A 15,934-nucleotide genomic window follows, 5' to 3' on the forward strand; every position below is an offset into this window, starting at 1 on the left:
AGCTTGGAGCTATAGTCAGTCACAGAAGATTTTGAAAGAAAGGAGGCAAACAAGGCAGTGGATTGGGAATGGATGACTGCTTTCTGGAGAGAAATGGCATTGAATTTTACATAGTCCCTTTGTTAAGATTTTTGACTGAGAAATGTTCTCTGACCTTGGACATGATTAAAAATTGCCTGCATCATTGCCTTTTTCATATAGAGACAATAGTTATTGCAGCTCCTGTGAACCTGCAGTTGTAATTGGATAGTTTAAGGAGTTTTGATATTGAAAACCCAACTGAAGTTTGTTGAATGACCAATGAACTCCTTTCCTCTGACAATATTAGAAAAAAGTTCAACTTTTTAAAAAAGATCTAGTGATTATAGTGGAGGATTTTGCATGTTGTGCACCTGAAAATCTAGATGTACCAGTTGCAGAAAAGTTATATACTTCAGATTTAACACTTACGAAACCTAATAATTGTAGCCTTGATCCTAATATAGAGTATTATTTGGGTAGTCTTATGTTTCAAACCTGTATTTTCTAAACATATCAGCTATATTGTTATATGGTGGATAAGGAGGTCAAAAAATATATAACTTTTTCCTGTTAGCAAAAGGGTGTCATCCTTATTTTTGTCTCCTAGCTTATTTTCTAAATTGGTGCATCAGTTTGTTTCTAATTGTTCTGTTGACTTACACTTCCCAGCTATAGAGGACTCTGAGGGGAGCATTTGTTAGATTGGGAATGTCTCCATTAAGGCCTCTGTTTCTTGCAGACAACCCTTGTAAAACTGTTACTTGGGTCAGACAGTTGATTAGTCTTAATACAAATGGACTGTTTCCTTCTATTAAAACTCTTCAAAGAAATAGATACATCATTCAATTGATAGCACAGTATCATTCTTTTTGCTGCGTTAGTTTCAGTGCATCTATCAAAAATTGTTCAGGTACAACAGCTGGAAGTTAACTTTATCAGCCTAGAAAAGCAGTTTTCATGGTGATCAGTTTGTCCATTTTAGCGTAGCCATTTATATTTGTAGCTCTGCCTAGTATACCTAGAATTTAAACTTTTTACCCAAGTGCTGATTGTACATTTTCATCCATGAGCAAAATTTGTTGCTTTTAAATAGAGAAAAATATAGTTATGCTTTTACCTGATTTGTTGGGGCAGAAATAAATATTCAATAACTGCCTTGCTCTGTTTTCATGATAAACCCCCGATGTCAGTTTTCTTAGTTACTATGCATTTGGTTGCTCATTTCTTTTCAAAATTGTCATTAATATAAAATACGCTAGTTGACTATGTAAATAACACTCATCATGTTTCAGCAACTCTTTGCTCCATTCAGCATGAATTATTTAATGGCTCAACAGCGTAGGATTTTGATTGCGTCATTCCCAAATCCAAATCCCAGATCTGATCAGAATTTTAAAAAGTTGCGAGTAATTCTTCGTTCTGATGCTATCCAAGAAGTGATGAGTCATATGCCCTGTTTTACATGGCCTGCTGGAATTCTATGTGCATCCTACAGATGACAACTAAATATTTTCACAGTTAGTTGGCAACAAATGCGTGGCAGAGCTGTGAAGATTGAAGAAATTGTACACTTTTTCATAACTGCATTGTTTTCTTGGAGGAGTTTAAACCAGATAATGTTGTGAGGGAGTTAACAAAACTATTTCCTCTGATGGGGGGAGTCCAGAACAAGGGGAAATAACCTTAAAATTAGAGCCAGGCCATTCAGGGGTGATGTCAGGAACCACTTCTTCACACAAAGGGGAGTGGAAATCTGGAACTCTGTCCCCCAAAAAGCTGTTGAGTCTGGGGGTCAATTGAAAATTTCAAAACCGAGATTGATAGATTTTTGTTAGGCAAGGGTATGAAAGGTCACGGAACCAAGGTGGGTAGATGGAGTTAAGATACAGATCATCAGCCATGATCTAATTGAATGGTGGAACAGGCTCAAAGAGCTGAATGGCCTCCTCCTGTTCCTATATTCCTAAAGCTTATGGTCGTCAGATTTTCTTCGGAAAATGTGAGTTTTTCAAGCCCGTGTCCTTGAGGATTTTTATAAACCTGCATAAACCAAATTTTATGGAAGGTCACGGAAATCTCCAGATCTCCTGCTGCCACTTCTCACAAAGACATTCTTGGGCAAAGGAATCAGCCAATTGTATTTATATACATATATATGCTGGGGAAATTCAATTCAGTGGCATTTAATATGGGTACAAATTACTTTCCTGTGGAACAAAATTAAATGTTGAGATCTTGAAGGTTAAAGATTTTGCTCTACATTGGGCAGATTTGGTACATTTTAGATGATTGCAACAAAAGCAAAATAGGTTGGCTTGTAAATGGCATAATTGAAAGGTTAGAAGAGTATTCACGTGTTCTTTAGTAGAAGATTTGTTGATACTGTTTTTTGAATTGCTTTCTTGGTTATAGAGTGTAATGAGTTGGAATAATACTGCACATGAACTTGATAATCTGAAGGCAATTAAAATATGATTTCCATTTTCTCCTGAAGCTTGCTTATTTATTTCATTTTTTTTCAGCAAGAATGTCATCCAAGTATTTGTTGTTTTATATAGTGAATCTAGACCACATTATTTTTAAAAATACATTCCTTCCCTCTCAGAATTTTCACTGACCATGTCTTGATTATTAATATGATTATAGTGGAGGTGCATTTAAAGTAAAATAAAAATGCCATGTATCCCTGGTAACTTGATTCTAGTGTGAAGAAGTAATACGACTATTCAGAAGTTGTTGTGCGCTAGTGCTGATCCCCTAGGATAATGCACTGAAATTTGGAAAAACATTAGAAATGGATCAGTGTTAGATTCCAGAAGACTCTTTAAAGTAGGCACACAAGATAAATGGAGGTTTTTTTTAAAGTTATGAGAGGTAAAATGCCTCCCAATAAAGTATTCAAATTGGATTTCTTGCTCAAATTGTTAGATTATGAAATCAGACTGAAATAGACAAAAGGGGTAGTTTTGAAGAATAAAATTAGTCCATCATAAAGGACACAGTTTTAGTAATATTTTATAAAATCTCATAATTGTATATTTTTATGATAGACTTTTGCGACATTTACAATTTATTTTGGAGGAACATTTTTTTCAGTTGATGTTTCAGAAGCCTTATCGCGAAGTGCATTTGTTTTGTATCATCATCCATGCAACAGTAACTGAGAGGACAGCCCATTACACTGATGTGGTGCCTCAATTTAAGAATAACACTTTTTTTCTGATCCAGAAAAGGGGAAACTAAAGATTACATAAGCTTGATTTTTGAACTATTTGGATAGAGCCTGAATACTGTCAACCTGCTCAGAAATGCCAATGCTTTAACTGTAGTTTGTTAAACCAACATAGGCCGTTTTCAAAGCTCACCTGGATAGTTTCCTTTCAGCGACACCAGTTAGTAATTGCAAGTGGACCAATTCAGAAGGAGTCTAATTCCAGGTTATTCACACTCGAGCATAATTTGGATAACTTTTAAATCTGGACTTCAAATATAGCTGGTTACTCCTGCATTCAGAGGTGTTACTCGTTTTGATTTATTATGATTTTGATTACAAATCTGAGCAGTAAATCTCAGTTTCAGCATTTAATATAAGAATTTACACAATTGAATGCCTATTAAAAAATATTGTCAAAATATTTCATGCTAAGCATTAAAGCAGAAATGGCTAAATCTGGAGAATCTGACTGACTTTTATTTGCAATATTTGCTGAATAAAATTTAACTTAAGTGCCTTTGTTTTGTTACAGAATTGCTATCGTACATCTCGGGGTTAAAAGCAAATTTATTTTAAAGCAGAATTTATAAACTCTGCAGTTCTATAAAATCATTAAGCAGCCTTGAATATCCATCTAACATGCCATTTACAAATGCAGCTGGATTATTGGTTCTTCACTGATTCCTTTTCAAGGCAAGATTAATAATATTGCAGATGCTAAGCGTGGTTTAATAATGTTTTTCATAATTAGTTTGAGGCGTGTCAAGTCCATAATGGCTAATTTTTGTAAAACTGCCGTGGCCCATAAATAAACTTATTTCTACTTGGTGAGCTTCTGCAAGTATTAATTTTTTGTTTTTATGGTGCATTTTTTGGGGGGTGGAAAAGAATTTTTTTTTAATCCTGGTTAGCTCCATCTCCTATTTCCGCATGCCTCAGGCCAACAGTGTTCGGTGCACAACCAGAGCTAGAGTGGGCCAAGGGTAATCGAATGGTACCAGAACAAGCTCAGGAAGAGCTCACTGAAGAATTCGCATTTTTATATTTTCTTCTATTTGGACAGGACAGGCGCACTAAATTAAACCATAATTGTTTATTTAAACAGATCTTTGATTTCTAAATCTTCAACAAAGTTCAAAGCCATCTGGTCCACCCCCTCAAGCAATTGCAAAAAAAAAAGTACAGATTATGGTTTTGAAACATGCACACATAAATAAGCACATGTGCATATACATAAGACGCATATATTGTAGAAAGTAAGGCAAGGAATATAAAAACACATCTTTTTAGAGGACCCTCCTTGACAAAATGCAGGCTATATCCAATTTGCTGAGTACTCAAAATTAACAGATCATCTCATTCCGATGTACGGGGCATTTTCCCAGTGTCCGTTTCTGCAGGGTCAGAAGATCTCCACAAAGACCCCTTCAAACTAACATACTAGGTTAGAATTATGGTTTATATTGATATTTGTCGGTTATTGTGACTTTTCTTTCCCTCTCAATTGCATCATACCCTAAAACTGGTGGTAAGTGAGAGAATTGCATGCTCGAGTTTGTTTTTCTCAGCTTCAAGTCTGAAGTGCATCGGTTCATGATGATGTTGAAACTTTTTTCCAAGTCCTCATCCACGTTCGCAACTTTTTTCATATCTTCCATTTAGTTTCTCTGCTGCCCATTTCTGGATTTGTAGTTCTGTTCTTTTTTTAAATCTGCGTTTGAGTCTTTGGGTTCAGTCTGTTTCTGTACTGGGGATGTTGCAGGAGTTGGCCAGGACTCTCGGCCAGCTAGCTCAGATTCTGATTAGGTTCGAACTAGCTGTCTTTTCCAAAACTATATGACTTATGATGAGGACTCTTACCATGCCATGGTCTGTATCACAGTTATTGATGGGCTCCTGTGTGCCATGGCAGATGGCTAGTGTTCAATACTGAACTGGTATTGGCATAAATACTGTAAACAATGATGTGTCAACAGGAATGATATGGGTGAATGATCAGGAACTTGCATTCTAACCAGTGCAGTATTGAACCAAAAATTCTCTTGATTTTACTTTTCTGCATCACACATGGCCTTCTCACAGCTTGCAATTCTTATTAGATCATAGATCCCAATTTTCAGAATTGACCTGTATCCCAAAATGATTTATTCTTTATGCAGGCATATCTCTATGGAAGATACTTCATGTGTGCATGCACGTGTATTTTCAGTGTACATTTGGGAGTGTTTTTTGTATAGGGTGGCCGGAATGAAGACATCTCTGTCAGTTGGGATGTCTCGAGGCTTCCGACCAAATATGATGAGGCTACTTTATGCAAGCAGGTTTTCTGTATACATTAATCTTGTCCATCACCCAAAATAATTCTACCCTTCGAATGAAAACCACAGTGCAAGGCCAAGCTTTCTTTATCTATTTGCATCCACCATAGAGCTGGAGTATCCAGAAAATTCTGAAATTATCTTTTTGTCAGTCACAGTAGGAATCTCCAATCCATAAGAAATGCAAAATATTGGGATTTGGAAGAAGTATGGTGTGCAAACATTGTGTGTGTGTGTGTTTTTCCCATTCAAGTAGAGTATATTCAATTGCACTTCTTTGAGCTGAAATAATATCTTGGCTTAATTTGGATAGATAAAAGTTATAATATCTTAATTTAGTTCTGATGCAAATATTTAATTTATTTTAATGGAAGCACTCAATAAATGAGCTTCTGCTATAGTACAATCTGGATCATGATTATGTCTGAACATATATCACCTGAAAGTACATAAGGTTCCCCATTCATAGATTAGTTCTGCGAACTGGACGCACTTGTACTTGAACAGTCTTCCTTAAAAGTTTATTACATTCCTTTTAAGATCCAACCTGCAACTCTGCATTTGTTGGGAGTTTAGATTGGTTAGAGTTATTATTTAAGTCTTGAGCTTGGAGGGGAAATAATCAAATTAAGCCATTCTTTGCTCCTTGACCCCTTTTAGCTTGTGAATTTTGCTTGGCTCCTGAGTTAAAAGGAGTGTAGTGTACATTCCTCCCACACCCAACAAACAAGGCCTGGCGGGCTTCAATTCTATATCAGACTTCGAAACAACCAAGAATCAGTGGATATGTACCAGTAAATCAGTTTCCTCAGATGCTGCAGGCTGATTTTTAATCTGCCATGTAAGTCTTCCGATACAGAAAATTGCCTGGTCTCAATGCCGTATCATGAATCATATAGTTTACTGATCATTTAGAAACTACTCAAGCAAACTCTGGGAATAAGCAACAGGTGGTAGAGGGGAGAAACTCTAACTATATACTCTGTGTACTTGTTTCAATTTCTGATGTGTCTCCTTATCTACATACACTGTATATATCTTCACTATTTTTTGCGACACACTGACGTCTGGTTGTCTGACTGGTCCTATTTTTCTTTGTACACTGTTTACAAATGCGTCCTTGCCAGTGATTGAGACCTGTGGCCACTGGTGTGTTGCTGGTGTTTCTAGGCTGTGAGCTGTCGGTTTGTGGTTTGACTTTTTTTGGTCTTCCCAGTCACTTGTGTGTGCTGGCGGTGGCTTTCTCTCCGTGCCTCAAGGTACAGATGGAGTAATGGCACTTTCGCAGCCCTGGAAATGTTGCCATTACTCCTGGTGCGTGCTGTCAGGTGGCTGCGCTGCGATAAATCTCCATACCTGCTTCATGTACACCAGACACCTTGTGGAATCCTGCTTAACCTAGTGGACACTATCCAGGGCTTGTCCAAAAAAATTGCAGGTCTTTGTTGTCTAACAAGTCAATGCCACATTGTTTAAGGTTAAAAGAAATGTGGGTTGCCCATTAGAAATAACTCTTTGTCAAATGTTTGACTGTCCATTTTAAAAAAAACCTCTGCCACTTTAAGTTACATTGATCAGTTATTAAAGCCAAATACAGAGTTTTTGAACAATGACATGACACAATTCTTTCTCTTCCCTAATTGAGTTTGAATAAATACAAGGACATATTTTGGAAGAACAGGAATATCCCAAACAGAGGGTATACATCAACAAAACTGGAAAAAAATAAAAGCCTCTGGAAATCATGCACCCTTTCATTACGATTTTTATAGAATCCCGAGCAGAAAGGAAGATGGTAGTGGTTGTTGGAGGCCAATCATCTCAGCCCCAGGAGATCGCTGCAGGAGTTCCTCAGGGCAGTGTCCTAGGCCCATCTTCAGCTGCTTCATCAATGACCTTCCTTCCATCATAAGGTCAGCATTGGGGATGTTTGCTCATGATTGCACAGTGTTCAGTTCCACTGGCAACCCCTCAGATAATGAAGCAGTCCATGCCCGCATGCAGCAAGACCTGGACAACATCCAGGCTTGGGATGATAAGTGGCAAGTAACATTCGTGCCAGGCAATGACCATCTCCAACAAGAGAAAGTCTAACCACCTCCCTTTGACATTCAACGGCATTAGCATTGCTGAATCCCCCACCATAAACATCCTGGGGGTCACCAATGACCAGAAACTTAACTGGACCAGCCACATAAATACTGTGGCTACAAGAGCAGGTCAGAGGCTGGGTATTTTATGGTGAGTGACTCACCACCTGACTCCCCAAAGCCTTTTCTCCACCTATAAGGCAGAAGTTAGGAGTGTGATGGAATACTCTCCACTTGCCTGGATGAGTGCAGCTTCAACAACACTCGAGAAGCTCAACACCATCCAGAACAAAGCAACATCCACAGGATGCACTGCAGCAACTCGCCAAGGCTGCTTCGACAACACCTCCCAAACCCGCGACCTCTACCACCTAGAAGGACAAGAGCGGCAGGCGCATGGGAACAACCCGCACCTGCACTTTCCCCTCCAAGTCACACACCATCCTGACTTGGAAATATATCGCCGTTCCTTCATCATCACTGGGTCAAAATCCTGGAACTCCCTTCCTAACAGCACTGTGGGAGAACCTTCATCACACGGACTGCAGCAGTTCAAGGCGGCGGCTCACCACCTTCTCAAGGGCAATCAGGGATGGGCAATAAATGCCGGCCTTGCCAGCGACGCCCACATCCCCTGAATGAATTTTTAAAAAAAGAAATCTGTTTGTTGCAGTGCTGTGGCAAAACCATAAGAAAAGAAGTACTTGCATTAATATAGTGCCTTTCACAAACTCAGGACATCCCAAAGTACTTCACAGCCAAATTATTATTTTTTTTTAAAGTGTAGTCACCGTTGTGTGGGCAAAAGCAGCTGCCAATTCATGCGCAGTGAAGTCCTAACACAGCATTGATGTAAATATAAGTTTGTGTTTGTGGGACCTTGCTGTGCGCAAATTGGCTGCTGCGTTTCCTATATTACAACAGTGACTGTACTTCAAAAGTACTTCATTGGCTGTGAAGTGCTTTAGGACATCCTAAGGTCTTAAAAGGTGCTATATAAATGCAAAACTTTCTTTCCTTTCATTAATTGGTTTTAGTTGAGGGATGAATGTTGACCAAGATACAAAGTACTTTCAAAATAAAAGTGCTTGTGGGCATTGTTTGTTCACCTGAGCAGGCAGGCGGGGTCTCTGTTTAATGTGTCATCCAAAAGTAAGCGTATCTAACAATGCAGCACTCCCTCATTACTGCACTGAAGTGCCAGACTAGATGATGTGCTCAAATCCTGGAGTGGGACTTGAACCTGCAACCTTCTGATTCAGATGAGAGTGCTACCACTGAACCTAACAGACCCTCATACTATAGAGGAGCAAGCCCAACCCTTATTGACATCCTGCCCCAAGCAGCTGCAGTTATGGTCAGACACACAGAACAAAATGTTTGTACCAAAACTACAGTATAGGGAAAAAAAATCTAATTCTATGAAATTGAGATTTTTATCATGTGGCTTTTTTTTAAAAAAATGTAAATGGAACTATAGACACTTAACAGTTGGTATTTTTTAACCGAACAGTTTTAACTGGATTTGAATTGCTATCAGTTCCTGGGGAAAAATAAAATTAAAATGCTATTTTTTTTGTCCTTTTTTGTTGCCCTATATACAAATACGGAAAAAGCAGGGTGCTATAAATTCTCATTTTGCACTGTTTAAAGTGCATTTTGACAATTTATTTAGTCTGACGATAACTCTCATTACTAAATTAAATAGATTCTAAGTTTAATGTGCAAAGGTATATATTGGCAATTTTTCAAATTCAGAACACTAGGTTACTCGTGGAGGATATATAGAACTGAATCCTGTAAAACTATACTACATAACCATATGTTCACTTTTTTTAAAAATCAATCGAAATTAGCTAAGCATTGCAGTATGTTCATAAACCAAGTTCACGGGTACGCTTACAACCTTTTTTATATTGGCTTAACACTACCTAATATAAAAAAAAATTATCTTATAAAAATTAAATATATTCCTCAGTTCCTTATGTGTACTTCATTGTCCCTTTGACCTAAATCTGTTAGGATAGTGTAGTAGAATTATTGCTACAAAACATGTCCCTTGCTTGTACTTGTGTGATCCTTTTTTTTCAAAGTGCATTTGAATAGTGCTGCAAACTCTGTAGGTACTTTTTAAAACACTAAATCTCATTCAGCTTTATGCACATCAGGCTAGTTTTTCTCTTGGGTCACAAAGTATAAATTTGAGGCCATTTTTAGTCTTGTGGCAACCAGGTACGAAGTCATGATTTGATTTTGTTGCAAGACCCTGCTCTGTCTCTCAATTTCACATCCTACAATGGGAACACATTTTTGTTCAGGTCAACGGAAACTAGAAAAACATGAATTGAGCAGGATTCCACAATCAGATGTTGGTTTACGTCTTCTCATTGGTCTATGAGAGTGAACCACTGGAACTTGGGGACAAGATGACCATGAAACTTATATAATCTGTCCACAATAGTTGCAGTATTTCATGACCAGCCTCAAAGTGTTAACCAACCATGTAATATTTTTTACCATTTGAATGTAATGATTTAGAGACTAACTCCATGAGCAATTACATCGTTGAAGTATATCTGAGCTGACTGAAAGTCAGGCCAACTGGTACTAGCACATTTGTCATTAGGTTTTATACTAATCTCTAATGTGTCTTTTCCTTTATTTTTTTCTCCCCTTTCCCCTTCATGATCTGACTGTCCAACTGAGGCAGATGACGAACCAGTTTCTGGACCAATGTGAGTATTTCATCAATATATGTATATTTGTACAAAAAAGTGACGGATGTTGGTTTCATGTGCTAACTAATTGCAATGAACACCCGCAAGTCAGTTTAGCATAGGTTAGATGGAGTAAATCTTCCTCCACTCTGCCTCAACAATGCACCTCAACCTCCAATCTGAGTGAGGTTGCCAAATTGGAGGTAGTTTTGTTGTGAGGGCCCAATGCCCACTAGGTAGTGAGTTGCGATTTGCCCAACCTTATCTCCCAAAGGACCATTACAAGCAACAGAATGGTGAGCGGTTGATTCCCCCATCAGTCTGAGCGGAATTTGTATCCTATACTACACTGCCCAAAATTCTGCTGTGTTTTAATGCTTTTCTTCATATCCATACTGTTGGGTTTATATAGGATATTGTAATACATCCTTATTGCCCTTATATAGAGGTATTATAGGATATTGTCATACATTCTTTATCTGTAATACAAGTTCAAGGACGAGGAAACGCTGAAAGCCTCTGGTTAATACTCTTTATTAAATCAAATCAACAAGATAATAAAACACAACGATTTGAACTCTGGAATCGGAAGTACAATTTCAAAATTTACGGACGACACAAAATTGTAGCTAATACAAAGAAAGAATGTGTTAAAATGCAAGACAACATTAATAAACTTGCGGAATGGGCATGTAATTGGTAAATGAATTTCAGTATAGATAAGTATGAGGTGAAGCATTTTGGTAGAAAGAATAAGGAGGCCATATGGGTACTGTAGCGTAATGGTTATGTTATTGGACTAGTAATCCAGAGGCCTGGACTAATAATCCGGAGACATAGTTCAAATCCCACCGAGGAATTCATTCAGTTAATTAAATAAAAAGTCTGGAATAAAAAGCTAGTATCAGTGATGGTGACCATGCAGCTACCTGATTGTCGTAAAAGCCCATCTGTTTCACTAATGTCCTTTAGAGAAGGAAACCTGCCGCCCTTACCCAGTCTGGCCTAGAGATGACTCCAGACCCACAGCAATGTGGCTGATTCTTAACTGCCCTCTAGCAAGCCACTCAGTAGTACAATCCTGTTACAAAAAGTCGTCATAAGATTAAAACCGGACGGACCACTAGGCACCAGACACGGCAAAGTCAAGCCAAGTCCTGCTCACTAACATCTGGGGACTTGTGCCAAAATTGGGAGAGCTGTCCCACAGACTAGTCAAGCAACAGCCTGACATTGCCATACTCACAGAATCATACCTTTCAGCCAACGTCCCAGACTCTTCCATCACCAACCCTGGGTATGTCCTGTCCCACCGGCAGGACAGACCCACCAGAGGTGGCGGTACAGTGATATACAGTGAGGAGGGAGTGGCCCTGGGAGTCCTCAACATTGACTCTGGACCCCATGAAGTCTCATGGCATCAGGTCATACATGGGCAAGGAAACCTCCTGCTGATTACCACCTACTGCCCTCCCTCAGCTGATGACTCAGGACTGCTCCATGTTGAGCCCCACTTGGAGGAAGCACTGAGGGTAGCAAGGGCACAAAATGTACTCTGGGTGGGGGACGTCAATGTCCATCACCAAGAGCGGCTCGGTAGCACCACGACTGACTGAGCTGGCTGAGTCCTGAAGGACATAGCTGCCAGATTGGGCCTGCACAGGTGGTGAGAGAACCAACACGAGGGAAAAGCCGACTTGACCTCGTCCTCACCAATCTACCTGTCACAGGTGTATCTGTCCATAACAGCATTGGTAGGAGTGACCACCGTACAGTCCTGTGGAGATGAAGTCCCGTCTTCACACTGAGAACACTGTCCATTGTGTTGTGTGGCACTACCACCGTGCTAAATGGGATAGATTCAGAACAGATCTAGCAGCTCAAAACTGGGCATCCACGAGGTGCTGTGGGACATCAGCAGCGGAATTGTATTCCAGCACAATCTGTAACCTCGTGGCCCGGCATATTCCTCACTCTCCCATTACCAACAAGCCAGGGGATCAACCCTGGTTCAATGAGGAGTGTAGAAGAGCATGCCAGGAGCAGCACCAGGCATACCTAAAAATGAGGTACCAACCTGGTGAAGCTACAACTCAGGACGACATGCGTGCTAAACAGCGGAAGCAACGTGCTATAGACAGAGCTAAGCGATTCCACAACCAACGGATCAGATCAAAGCTCTGCAGTTCTGCCACATCCAGTCGTGAATGGTGGTGGACAATTAAACAACTAACGGGAGGAGGAGGCTCTGCAAACATCCCCATCCTCAATGATGGCGGAGTCCAGCACGTGAGTGCAAAAGACAAGGCTGAAGCGTTTGCAACCATCTTCAGCCAGAAGTGCCGAGTGGATGATCTATCTCTGCCTCCTTCCAATATCCCCACCGTCACGGAAGCCAGTCTTCAGCCAATTCGATTCACTCCACGTGATATCAAGCAACGGCTGAGTGCACTGGATACAGCAAAGGCTTTGGGCCCCGACAACATCCCAGCTGTAGTGCTGAAGACTTGTGCTCCAGAACTAGCTGCGCCTCAAGCCAAGCTGTTCCAGTACAGCTACAACACTGGCATCTACCCGACAATGTGGAAAATTGCCCAGGTGTGTCCTGTCCACAAAAAGCAGGACAAATCCAATCCGGCCAATTACCGCCCCATCAGTCTACTCTCAATCATCAGCAAAGTGATGGAAGGTGTCGTCAACAGTGCTATCAAGCGGCACTTACTCACCAATAACCTGCTCACCGATGCTCAGTTTGGGTTCCGCCAGGACCACTCGGCTCCAGACCTCATTACAGCCTTGGTCCAAACATGGACAAAAGAGCTGAATTCCAGAGGTGAGGTGAGAGTGACTGCCCTTGACATAAAGGCAGCATTTGACCGAGTGTGGCACCAAGGAGCCCTAGTAAAATTGAAGTCAATGGGAATCAGGGGGAACACTCTCCAGTGGCTGGAGTCATACCTCGCACAAAGGAAGATGGTAGTGGTTGTTGGAGGCCAATCATCTCAGCCCCAGGACATTGCTGCAGGAGTTCCTCAGGGCAGTGTCCTTGGCCCAACCATCTTCAGCTGCTTCATCAATGACCTTCCTTCCATCATAAGGTCAGAAATGGGGATGCTCGCTGATGATTGCACAGTGTACAGTTCCATTCGCAACCCCTCAAATAATGAAGCAGTCCGAGCCCGCATGCAGCAAGACCTGGACAACATCCAGGCTTGGGCTCATAAGTGGCAAGTAACTTTCGCACCAGATAAGTGCCAGGCAATGACCATCTCCAACAAGAGAGAGTCTAACCACCTCCCCTTGACATTCAACGGCATTACCATCGCCGAATCCCCCACCATCAACATCTTGGGGGTCACCATTGACCAGAAACTTAACTGGACCAGCCATATAAATACTGTGGCTACAAGAGCAGGTCAGAGGCTGGGTATTCTGCGGCGAGTGACTCACCTCCTGACTCCCCAAAGCCTTTCCACCATCAACAAGGCACAAGTCAGGAGTGTGATGGAATACTCTCCACTTGCTTGGATGAGTGCAGCTCCAACAACACTCAAGAAGCTCGACACCATCCAAGATAAAGCAGCTCGCTTGATTGGCACCCCATCCACCACCCTAAACATTCACTCCCTTCACCACCGGCGCACAGTGGCTGCAGTGTGTACCATCCACAGGATGCACTGCAGCAACTCGCCAAGGCTTCTTCGACAGCACCTCCCAAACCCGCGACCTCTACCACCTGGAAGGACAAGAGCAGCAGGCACATGGGAACAACACCACCTGCATGTTCCCCTCCAAGTCACACACCATCCCGACTTGGAAATATATCGCCGTTCCTTCATCGTCGCTGGGTCAAAATCCTGGAACTCCCTTCCTAACAGCACTGTGGGAGAACCTTCACCACACGGACTGCAGCGGTTCAAGGCGGCGGCTCACCACCACCTTCTCACGGGCAATTAGGGATGGGCAATAAATGCCGGCCTCGCCAGTGACGCCCACATCCCGTGAACGAATTTTTTTTTTAAATGCATAAATGTTGGTATGTTAGCTACTACACAGAGCGATCTGGGTGTCCTCGTACATGAAACACAAAAAGTCAACATACAGGTGCAGCAGGTAATCCGGAAGGCAAACGGACTATTGGCCTTTATTTCTAGGGGGATGGAGTATAAAAGCAGGGAAGTCATGCTTCAACTGTACAGGGTGCTGGTGAGACCACACCTGGAGTACTGCGTACAGTTCAGGTGCCCTTATTTAAGGAAGGACATACTTGCATTGGAGACAGTTCAGAGAAGGTTCACTCGGTTGATTCCGGGTATGGAAGGGTTGTCTTATGAGGAAAGATTGAACAGGTTGGGTCTATACTCATTGAAGTTTAGAAGAATGAGAGGAGATCTTATTGAAACACACAAGATTCTGAGGGGACTTGATAGGGTAGATGCTGAGAGGATGTTTCCCCTCATGGGGAATCTAAAACTAGGGGGCATAGTCTCAGAATAAGGGGTCGCCCGTTTAAGATGGAAATTAGGAGGAATTTCTTCTCCCAGAGTCGTGAATCTTTGGAATTCTTTACCCCAAAAAGCTGTGGAGGCTGAGTCATTGAATACATTCAAGGCTGAGTTAGACACATTTTTGATCAGCGAGGGAGTCAAAGGATATGGGGAAAGGGCGGGAAAGTGGAGTTGAGGTAAAAATCAGATCAGCCATGATCTCATTAAATGGCGGAGCAGGCTCGAGGGGCCGAATGGCCTATTCCTGCTCCTATCTCTTATGGTCTTACGTGAATCCCATTTTATATTGTGAATTCTGGAGTTTCACTGGCTGATCATCTTAGTACAGTAGTGAAATTGAAGATTGGTGCAGGATGGTGGAGCACCAGGACCAGCTGATTAGTGGCAGTAGTGAATGTAGGTGCTTGATCTCGGGCAACTGCTATGGGAAGGTGTGGAGCATCGGCCAGGTACATCCCATTGATGGGGGGAGGGGAGGGGAGGGTACAAGCAGTGGAGGAAGGGGGGTTGCCCTTGGATTATGGCAATCTGAGTAGCAGAAGCCTGGTTGCAGATTGCCCACTCCTTCAGTTGTGGGAGAAAGCTCACCAACAAAGTCCAAAATGGGTGCCTATTATTCGCATGAAGTCTGCAGTAAAAGATGCATGTTATCCAGCAATTCCCAATTATTAATCATCCGAAAAATTTGCATGAAAATAAGTAAAATTTAAACTGCTAGTTTTAAATAAAAATTACCAAGAAGCATATTAATAATATCCAGCAGCTCGATACAATTCTGAGCTCTCTTGGGTTTGCTTTGGTGAGGTGTGATACAGAGTGGTTGCATTGCTGACTTGTGCAAGTCTAACCATCCAGTCTCAGCAGATTGCCTGTGCTCCATCAAGACACCTGTCTGCAGTTGGAGCCAGTGAACTGAGGCATGGTGTGGGAAGCTTGTTGTCGTAATGTTTTTTTTAAATGCATTCACGAACAAGGCCATTTGCAGGTTTTAAACAATGGATCAAATGACTCGTTTGCTTTAAGATCTCCATTTGTATTTATTCCGCAATGTTGGATTATTTCACAG

General features: G+C 41.3%; 1 protein-coding gene across 1 annotated transcript in view; it reads left to right on the plus strand.

Annotated features, from left to right (window-relative positions):
- LOC137304848 (neuroplastin-like) overlaps window positions 1-15,934 on the plus strand; it is a 62,384-nt gene that overhangs the window by 41,253 nt on the left and 5,197 nt on the right. The window contains exon 6 of the mRNA XM_067973641.1: window positions 10,354-10,378. Coding sequence (XP_067829742.1) covers window positions 10,354-10,378 — 25 coding nt within the window. The remainder of the gene's footprint in view (window positions 1-10,353; window positions 10,379-15,934) is intronic.

The sequence above is a fragment of the Heptranchias perlo genome, chromosome 38 (genome assembly GCF_035084215.1).
Source record: "Heptranchias perlo isolate sHepPer1 chromosome 38, sHepPer1.hap1, whole genome shotgun sequence".
NCBI classification, from domain to species: Eukaryota; Metazoa; Chordata; class Chondrichthyes; order Hexanchiformes; family Hexanchidae; genus Heptranchias; species Heptranchias perlo.